The sequence below is a fragment of the Sapajus apella genome, unplaced genomic scaffold, assembly GCF_009761245.1.
Source record: "Sapajus apella isolate SASKATOON/1434 unplaced genomic scaffold, GSC_monkey_1.0 scaffold21, whole genome shotgun sequence".
NCBI lineage: Eukaryota > Metazoa > Chordata > Mammalia > Primates > Cebidae > Sapajus > Sapajus apella.
In genome coordinates this window covers 5832492-5842392 of record NW_022436961.1, presented here as the reverse complement: position 1 = coordinate 5842392, position 9901 = coordinate 5832492, and the positions used below count along the sequence as shown (strand labels likewise).

The following is a 9901-nucleotide window of genomic DNA, read 5'->3' as shown; positions in this document are numbered from 1 at the left end:
ACTTTTCGGCCTTCCAAAAGGTTTGAGACTATAATCTTTTTTTTTTTTTTTTTTTTTTGAGACAGAGTCTCTGTTGCCAGGCTTGAGTGTAATGGTGCGATCTCAGCTCACTGCAACCTTCGCCTCCTGGGTTCAAATGATTCTCCTGCCTCAGCCTCCTGAGTAGCTGGGACTACAAGTGTGTGCCACCATGCCCAGCTAATTTTTGTATTTTTAGTAGAGACGGGTGTTCACCATGTTGGCCAGGATGGTCTTGATCTCTTGATCTCGTGATCCACTTGTCTAGGCCTCCCAAAGTGCTGGGATTACAGGCGTGAGCCACCACACCCAGCCAAGACTATAATCTTAGAACTTCCCTAAGATTTCCCTTAATATTTTGCCAACCACCCTGAGTAAACCCAACAGTTATACAGCCTTTTTATTAGGGGAAAGGGAAGTGGGGAAGTGAGGATGACTTTAGGAGGGTTCTAAAAGATTTTTAAGAAAATTCAGGCCGGGCGCGGTGGCTCACACCTGTAATCCCAGCATTTTGGGAGGCCAAGGTGGGCAGACAATGAGGTCAGGAGATGGGTTTTCCCATGTTGCCCAGGCTGGCATCAGAGTCCTGGGCCCAAGCAATCCTCTTACCTCAGCCTCCTAAAGAGCTGGGATTACAGGCATGAGTCACTGCACCTGGCCTAAATATATATTTAAAAGGTCTTTAGGTGTTTTTCTCTCCTTGGATCTCGTTTTTTTGAGAAAAAAGGCTTTTTTTGTTCTCAGTTGACTGAATTCTGTTTTCTTCATGGGCTTCTGTCTGTCTCTCCTTCCTCTTGCCACCCTCTGCTGCCTGAGGGACGTTAAATAATCTCCAACAGCCAGGTACAGTGGTTTACTCCTGTAATCCTAGCCTTTTGGGAGGCCAAGGTGGGTGGATCACAAGGCCAGGAGTTCAAGAACACCCTGGCCAATATGGTGAAACCCCATCTCTACTAAAAATGCAAAAATTAGCTGGGTGTGCTGGCAGGTGCCTGTAGTCCCAGCAACTTGGGGGGCTGAGGCAGAAGAATCGCTTGAACCCAGGAGGAAAAGCTTGCAGTGAGCCGAGATCGCACCACTGCACTCCAGCCTGGGCAACAGAGCCAGACTCCATCACAAAAAATAATAATAAAGTTCAAACAGCCTGGGATTCCTTAAAGAAAACAGAGAAGATGCCAGACTTCTTTTTGGGAGAAGCCCCTGTTTTTCCTTACGGAACCCCAAAGGGTAAACAGACAAGTTCCTCTCAGATCTTAACCTGCTGGCTTTTGTATCGAGTTATCTGCCTTTTTTTTTTAACCTGGCTAATTTTTGTATTTTTAATAGAGACGGGGTTTCACCATCTTAACCAGGCTAGTCTTGAACTCCTGACCTCATGATCCACCACCCCCCCGCCCCATCAGCTTCCCAAAGTGCTGGGATTACAGGTGTGAGCCACGGTGCCTGGCCTATATAATGTATTTTTCTTAACTCAATATACTCAAAATATTATCAGTTCAACATATAATGAATATAGAAACAAATTATTCAGGTATTTTACTTTTTTTTCCACACTAAATCTTTGAAATATTGTGTATGTTAAACTTGTGGCAGTTTGGACTGGCCACCTTTGGAGTGCTCAGTGTGTACCTGTGGCTAATGGCTACTGTGTTAGCCACTGTAGGCCAAAGTTTAGCTTAAAAGTGACACAGGCGCGGTGGCTCATGCCTGTAATCCTAGTACTTTGGGAGGCTGAGGTGCGTGGATCACGAGGTCAGGAGATCAAGACCATCCTGGCTAACACAGTGAAACCCCATCTCTACTAAAAATACAAAAAATTAGCTGGGCATGGTGGCAGGCGCTGGTAGTCCCAGTTACTCAGGAGGCTGAGGCAGGAGAATCACTTGAACCCAGGAGGCAGAGGTTGCAGTGAGCCGAGATTGTACCACTGCACTCCAGCCTGGGCAACAGAGCAAGACTCCGTCTCAAAAAAAAAAAAAAAAAAAAAAAGTGAGACCAAACTCAACAGGTCTCCCCATCTCGGACCTTGCCCTCCTTGGCCCATCCCAAAACTCCACTGGCTACTAGTTATCTTTCTAAAAAACAATTCTAATCATGTCATCCGCCACCCCCTCCCGCCCCCGGCCCCGCTTAAAAGAGCTCTGATATCTCCTGCCTCTCTAAGACAACGTCCAAGCAGTTTGGCATGATTTGAAAAACTCAACGACCTGATCCCAATTTCCTTTTTGAAAAATTATTACGTATGTTTTAGAGATAAGGTCTCTGTCCGAGGTGGGGTGTAGTGGTGTGATCACAGCACACTGGAGCCTCCAGCTTCTGGGCTCAAGCAGTCCTCCAACCTCAGCTTCCTAAGCAGCTGCGATTACAGGTGCACCACCCAATTTCCCTTTCGAACCGCCCTCTCTTCTTCACCCTCTTCCCCACAACATGTGCACACAATGATAGGAACTTCTCAAACCCAACAAGTTTTTCCATCCTCGGTCCCTCTTGCATTTTTCTCTCTCCCCTTGAACATCATCCATGCATAAATACATGCATGCATGCATGCATGCATCCATCCATCCATCCTTCAAGGAGTACCTACGAAACATCCATCCATCCATCCAAGAAGTACCTACTAAACCTCAGGCAGTGGGGTGGGCATTGGACCCAATTCAGGGGCTATCGGGAAATCTCTTTGACAAACTATTACTCCTCCCCTACGCGTCCTCCCTCCCCGCCGCCCCCTACTCTAAATTTAGCTCTCAGGACGCTGCTGGTTGGTTCACTCCTCCTCCCACCCCTTCTCTTCCTCTCTAAAGGCCAGGAACGGAATTGTTAGCCCCTCCACACCCACCCCCATCAAGGTCAAGAAATTGAGGTGGGGTGAGCATGACCAGTCAATCCCACTTTCTCAAATGAGGAACTGAGGCAGCGAACAGGGGGTGCCGAAGGGTACACCGGGCCTGAAGTCTTAATGCAGAAACCGGGCCTTTCTGCAGCGGGCCGGGTCAGCTCGGATCTTCGCACGGTCCTGAGTCGCCACCCCCAACCCAGCCAAGGATTAACATAGGTGAGCTATCCCGCCCGCCACCCCACCCGCGTCCCTGCCAGAGTGGCGCCAAGGGACCCGAGAGCGGAGAAGCAGTCGCTGGGGGGCGGTGTGGAGGAGTCCGTGAGTAGGAGGGCGTGGATCTAGCGGCGGCGGGAGAACCCACGTGCAAGCAGCGGCCTGGAGCTGGGTGGGGCTGCGGCGCGGACTACAAATCCCAGGGGCGTGGGTCTGGAGAGGCGGAAGGGGCGTCCTGCGGCGGGGCGGGACGGGGCGAGGCGGAGCGAGGCTGCAGGCGCGGGAGGGCCGGGAGAGGTTCGCGGGTGCAGCGCACAGGAGACCATGTCCGGGGGCAGCAGCTGCAGCCAGACCCCAAGCCGGGCCATCCCCGCCACTCGCCGGGTGGTGCTCGGCGACGGCGTGCAGCTCCCGCCCGGCGACTACAGCACGACCCCCGGCGGCACGCTCTTCAGCACCACCCCAGGAGGTAGGCTAGGGCTCGGGGACGCCGCGTGCTGGCTCCCGGGCGGGCGGGAGGATTGGGAATCGCTGGTCGGACCGGGTGTCCAGGCTCAAGGGCGTCGTGGCTGGAAAGAACTAGAAGGGGCGTCGGGGAGACAGCGAGGGTCATGGAAGTGGCCGCCCGGCTGCCCTCCGAGTGCGTCGTCCAGACCCGAGCTGCAAACTGCCCCGTTCGTTTCCTCTTTCTGTTAGGTGTCAGACAGCTGACACCTAACTAACAAGCACGCCTCCAGGACGGCCACATGCCGAGCTGTGCTGCCCCTTGTGGATGTTGGGGGCGCTCCCCAGGCGGGATAGGGCGGGGTCAGTGTGGCCCACCATCCAGGAAAGGCCCAGCCTGGTGTTTTTATGGGATGAGTTGGGATAAATTTATTATTTATCTGTTGGGATAAATGAGTCCTACAGGGCCCTGTTTTTTCCCAAGGCACCCCTAGTTTTGCCTTGGACACTCGCTCTCTGACGGAGGTTTGGGTCTGGGGGTGCTCCCCTGCTCCAGCAGCGCCTCCCGGGCACCTGTGGCACGTTCCCCATTTATGCGAGCGGGATCTCCGCGGACTGGCCTGGCGCCACGGGCCGGGCTGTGCAGAAAAGCACGTTCTTCTGTCCGAGGGGAGGAGGAGGTACCGTGTGACCTCCCTGGGAGAGGATGAGGAAGAGGAAGCTGAGCTGGCACGGGTGGGGTGGACAGCCTCGGGCTGCCCTCGGGAACCTGGCATTCCCTCCCAGCCCCGGAGCCCCAGCGCACAGGCGCTGATGAAACCTACGCTCCTGTTTGCATGATGAAATAAATCCTCGTGGCTCGCCACTCCGGTCCCATCCTCTCACTGCCCCCACTCCTTTTGCTCCTCTCCCTCCATCCTCCTCCACGCTGCTTTCCGAACTACTGGAAAACGCGACAGATCCCGGCGCTTGGCTCGGTGGCGGTGGGGGCCACATGCTTATTTTCTCAGGCAGATTCTGCCCCATCGGCAGCAAGCATGGCCGGATCCGAGGTCCTCTGCCGTTTGATCCAAATCGTACACTGTTAGAACGGTTAGGGATCTTGTCCAACTCTGCCGCCTTGTTCTACAGAGCCCGGTACTGAGGCCTCAGAGCTGGAACACGTGTCTGTTGCCCATTGTCACACCGTTTTCCCAGATTCGGCAAGAAATAGCAATCAGGCAGAGAAGGGAGGAATGCTTCTTCTTCTGTTAGAAATGATCCGAGGAGAAGCTCGCAGGGGCTCTTGTTGCCACTCCCGACTCATCCTCTTTCCCTTGCTGGGTCTTTTGTAGTCCATGCTGTTCTCCTTTGTCTCTGTCACAATGGTCTACCAGGCCAATTCCCGACACTTTTGGAGTTCTTTCAACTGAGGGGGTAAGTGTCTGCTGGATTTGTTCAGGGTGGGCCCTGAGGCTGGCCTGAAGGCTCAGGGAGCCCCTTTGCACCATTTGTTGCTGGATTCTTGGGGTCAAATTGGAAGCCAGAGATACTGTTTATAGGCACTTCTGGCCGAGGTACCGATTCATGCCTGTAATCCCAGCATTTTGGGGAGCCAACGCAGGAGAATTGCTTGAGGCCAGGAGTTCAAGACCAGCCTGGGCAACGTAGTGAGACTCCATCTCTACAAAAAAAACAAACAACAGAAAGAATGTTGTCCTAGCTACTCCAGAGGCTGAGGCCAGAGGATGGCTTGAGGCCAGGAGTTGGAGGCTGTAGTGAGCTATAATTGACCACTGCAGACTTTATTTCTAAAATAAATAATAAATGTAAAATATAGGAACTTTGAATCCACTTTTCACTTTGGATTGGGAAGTGGGGAGTAGTCAGGGGGCAGACAGACCACAGCAAATCCCACTCCCTTTGAAGGTCTTTAGCAGTAGCGGGAGGGGAGAAGGGGCTTCTGCATTGGGGCATAGCATATGTTTCTGAGATTACTGGAAGAAGCTAGCAGTGCCAGGAACCTAAAGCCAGCTCACTCTCTGGGGTGTCCTGTGGAGCAGGTACAGCTCACAGTCCCTAAGCCAGGGAAATCCGGCTTACTTCTGCTAAAGTCAAGCAAGCCTGGTCAGCCTCGATTAGCCAAGGTGTGGACTCTTCTTCCAAAGCCCACCTTAGCCCACTTCTGCCAGGGCAGAGAAGCTGAAACGGTCACATCCTGGGACCCTTTGGCTCCAGAGCAGAATACTGCCTCTTTTCCAGGTGCATGAGGATAACTGGGGTCTTCATTTAAGGCATATTCTGATTCTGTAGGTGGGGGTAGGGACTAGCTTCAGCATTTCTTTTCTTTCTTTCTTCCTTTTTTTTTTTTTTTTTTTTTTTTTTGAGACAGGACCTCGTCTGTCACCCAGACTGGTGCGATCTTGGCTCACAGCAACCTCCACCTCCTGGGTTTAAGCGATCCTCCCACCTCAGCCTCCCTAATACCTGGGACAACAGGCACCCACAGCCGGCTAATTTTTATATTTTTTGGTAGAGACGGGTGTTTCACCATGTTGGGCAGGCTGGTCTCCAACTCCTGACCTCAAGTGATCTGCCCGCCTCTGCCTCCCAAATGCTGGGATTACAGGCGTGAGTCACCATGCCCAGCCTAGATCAGCATTTCTAACTAGCTCTCAGTGATTGGTGCACATACCACACTCTGAGCACTCAGGAATTAGTGGAACATAACTTCCCTTACCTTTCAGATCTCTGGAGTCTGGAAAAAAAAAAGGATGGTTCCATTTGAGAGAAATTTTGAAGTTGGGTTCAGCATCTGTCTCTAAATCATGGTGTGGAAAGCCAGGCTTTTGATAGAGTGTCTGCACCTGCTTACTTAGAGGGACTGTCAGCTTCTCAGGAATAACCAATGGAGTAAATGCCCACCAGTCACTCCTGCTGGGAATAGCCCTCAAATGATTGTCCCTGGAGGGAAAGAAGCAGGAGTTGGATTGAACTATCCCCATTCCTATAACTCCAGTTTGCTTTCCGTTTTTTTTGTTTGATTGTTTTTTAAACCTGAGATAAGTTCTTACCCTGTCACCCAGGCTAGAGTACAGTGGCATGATCATAGCTCATTGCAGTCTCAAGCTCCTGGGCTCAAGTGATCCTCCTGCCTCAGCCTTGCAAGTAGCTGGGACTATTGGCACTTGCCATCATGCCCTGCTAATTTTTTAATTTTTTTGTAGAGGTGGGATCTCTCTGTGTTGTTCAGGCTGGTCTCAAATTCCTGGACTCAAGCAATCCTCCCACCTCAGCCTCCCAAACTGCTGGAATTACAGGCACCTCACCTGGCCACCAGTGTGCTTTTCATGGTCATTAACCATTTGCACACTGAGGCCCTGCTCTGAGGTTAGCTGTCCGGAGTATTTAAGAGAATTTTGCCAAAGGGAGTGTCATGTATAAATATTTGAGTCTGTGGAGTCTTGGAAATATCCAGCAATACCATAAACTGCCCATTGGCCAGCAGAACCTTTGAGTGGGTCGGAAAGCAACCCCCCCATCAATCTCCACATTCCCAGCTCCATGTTGCCTCTTTGCTGCCGAAGCCTACAAACAGGCTTGGATGGCAGTCCTGCCTAAGACCTGTGCCTGGATAGGGTGAATCAGAGGTGAGCAGGTAGGGCTGCAGGTGTTAATGTCACCCTGTTTGGTTAAGCAAACAAGGTCTGTGCCCAGGAAGCTTACCTTGGAACAGCTCCCAGGTCTTTGGACATGAAACAGTGCTGGGAAGAGGGGGACGTACACTGGGCACCGAAGCCACAGCACAGCCCATGTCCTGAGGCCTTAGTGACATAGAGGGAAGAAGTTATTAAGGATGGGTTAAAAGAGCTTGGACATTAATGCAGTGAGGGAGAAACAATGGGCCCTCTTCTCACATTGACCTGAGCTTCCTTTTAAAGTGTTTGAAGGAGCTGGGTGCAGTGGCTCGCTCCTGTAATCCCAGCTCCTAGGAAGGCTGAAGCAGGAGCATTACATGAGGCCAGGAGTTTGAACCTGAATAACATAGTGAGACTCTGTCTGTATAAATTAAATAAATAAAAATTTTTTTAAGTGTTGGAAGGATTCCACACTGTGTCCCTAATTAAACATTTGGTGGGGGGTTCCTGGTGTAGAGCATCCCAAACTCCCTCCAATGCCCAGACTCCTTGTTTTTTGTTGTTGTCGTTTGTTTATTTTTAGATGGAGTTTTACTCTTGTTGCCCAGGCTGGAGTGCAGTGCCACGATCTTGGTCACTGTAACCTATGCCTCCTGGGTTCAAATGATTCTCCTGCCTCAGCCTCCTGGCCAGCTGGGATTACAGGCATATACACCACACCCAGCTACTTTTTGTATTTTTTTTTTTTTTTTTGAGACGGAGTTTCACTCACGTCACCCAGGCTGGAGTGCAATGGCGCGATCTCGGCTCACCGCAACCTCCGCCTCCTGGGTTCAGGCAATTCTCCTGCCTCAGCCTCCTGAGTAGCTGGGATTACAGGCACGCACCACCATGCCCAGCTAATTTCTTTTTTGTATTTTTAGTAGAGACGGGGTTTCACCATGTTAACCAGGATGGTCTCGATCTCTTGACCTCGTGATCCACCCGCCTCGGCCTCCCAAAGTGCTGGGATTACAGGCTTGAGCCACTGCGCCCGGCCTCTTTTTGTATTTTTATTAGAGACAAGGGTTTACCATGTTAGTCAGGCTGGTCTCCAACTCCTGACCTCAGGTGATCCACCCGCCTCGACCTCCCAAAGTTTTGGGATTACAGGCATGAGTCACCGTCTCTGGCCTTACTATTTTATTTTATTTTGTTTTTGAGGCAGAGTCTCACTCTGTTGCCCAGGCTAGAGTGCAGTAGCATGATCTTAGCTCACTGCAGCCTCCACCTCCCAGGTTCAGGTCGATTCTCCTGCCTCAGCCTCTGGGGTGGCTGGGATGACAGGCACATACCACCATGCCCAGATAATTGTTTTTTTTCCTCGAGACAGAGTCTTGCTCTGTCACCCAGGCTGGAGTACAATGGTGTGATCATGTTTTGCTTTGTTTTTTTTTTTTTTTTTTTTTTTTTGAGATAGAGTCTTGCTCTGTTGCCAGGCTGGAGTGCAGTGGCATGATCTTGACTTACTGCAACCTCCACTTCCCAGGTTCGAGCTATTCCCCTGCCTCCGCCTCCCAAGTAGCTGGGATTACAGGCGTGTGCCACCATGCCCGGCGAATTTTTTGTATTTTAGTAAAGACAGGGTTTCACCATGTTGGCCAGAATGGTCTCAATCTCCTGACCTAATGATCCGCCTACCTCGGCCTCCCAACGTGTTGGGATTATAGGCGTGAGCCACCATGCCCAGCCTTTAATGGCATGATCTTGGCTCACTGCAACCTCTGCCTCCTGGGTTCAAAGCAATTCAGCCTCCCAAAGTGCTAGGACTATAGCCATGAGCCACCATGCCTGGCCCTCTAGTTCTTTATTATTTGAAAGGAGAGGCCAGGTGCGGTGGCTTACACCTGTAATCCCAGCACTTTGGGAGGCCGAGGCAGACAGATCACCTGAGGTCAGGAGTTTGAGACCACCTTGGCCAACATGGTAAAACCCTGTCTCTACTAAAAATACAAAAAAAAAAAAAAAAATAGCCAGGCCTGGCGGCAGGAGCCTGTAATCCCACCTACTCAGGAGGCGGAGGCACGAGAGTCACTTGAACATGGCAGGCGGAGGTTGCAGTGAGTCGAGATCATGCCATTGTACTCCAGCCTGGGTGACAAGAGTGAAATTTTGTCTCAAAAAAAAAAAAGGGGGAGAGTTTGATTTTTATTTTTCTTCCTAAAAGAGCAAAAAAAGCCCTTCAATTACCAAATTTTGGGAAAAAGTTGGCAGAGCAGTGCCATATTTATCCATTGGCATAAAGTAGTGAGGCATTTTCTCATATGAACCTTTATTTTAATGTTCTGGAAGATGAGTTAGGAAGGCACGGCAACAGTTTCTGGGTTTTTTTGTTGTTTTGGTTTTGGTTTTGGTTTTGAGACAGGGTCTTGCTTTGTCAGTCAGGCTGGAGTGCAGTAGCAGCTTCGACCTTCCGGGCTTCAGTGATCCTCCCATCTCAGCCTCCCAAGTAGCTGGGACTACAGGCGTGCACTACCATGCCCGGCTAATTTTTTTGTATTTTTTGGTAGAGATGGGGTTTCGCCATGTTGCCCACGCTGGTCTCAAACTTGTGAGCTAATCCACCCGCCTTGGCCTCCCAAAATTCTGGGATTATCAGCAGGCGCCAGCGCGCCTGGCCTGAGAAGGCACAGCAATACTGAAAAAAAGGAACATTGCTTTCTTAGGTGAGTTTTTAAATAAAAATATTCACTTATATGCACATAAATTCTTGCCTGTGCCAACAAACCCATGA

The 9901-nt window shown here is 50.8% G+C and overlaps 1 protein-coding gene across 1 annotated transcript in view; it reads left to right on the top strand.

Annotated features, from left to right (window-relative positions):
• Positions 1 to 3163: 3163 nt before the first annotated feature.
• EIF4EBP1 (eukaryotic translation initiation factor 4E binding protein 1) overlaps positions 3164 to 9901 on the top strand; it is a 29310-nt gene continuing 22572 nt past the window's right edge. The window contains exon 1 of the mRNA XM_032288236.1: positions 3164 to 3536. Coding sequence (XP_032144127.1) covers positions 3392 to 3536 — 145 coding nt within the window. The 5' untranslated portion in view covers positions 3164 to 3391. The remainder of the gene's footprint in view (positions 3537 to 9901) is intronic.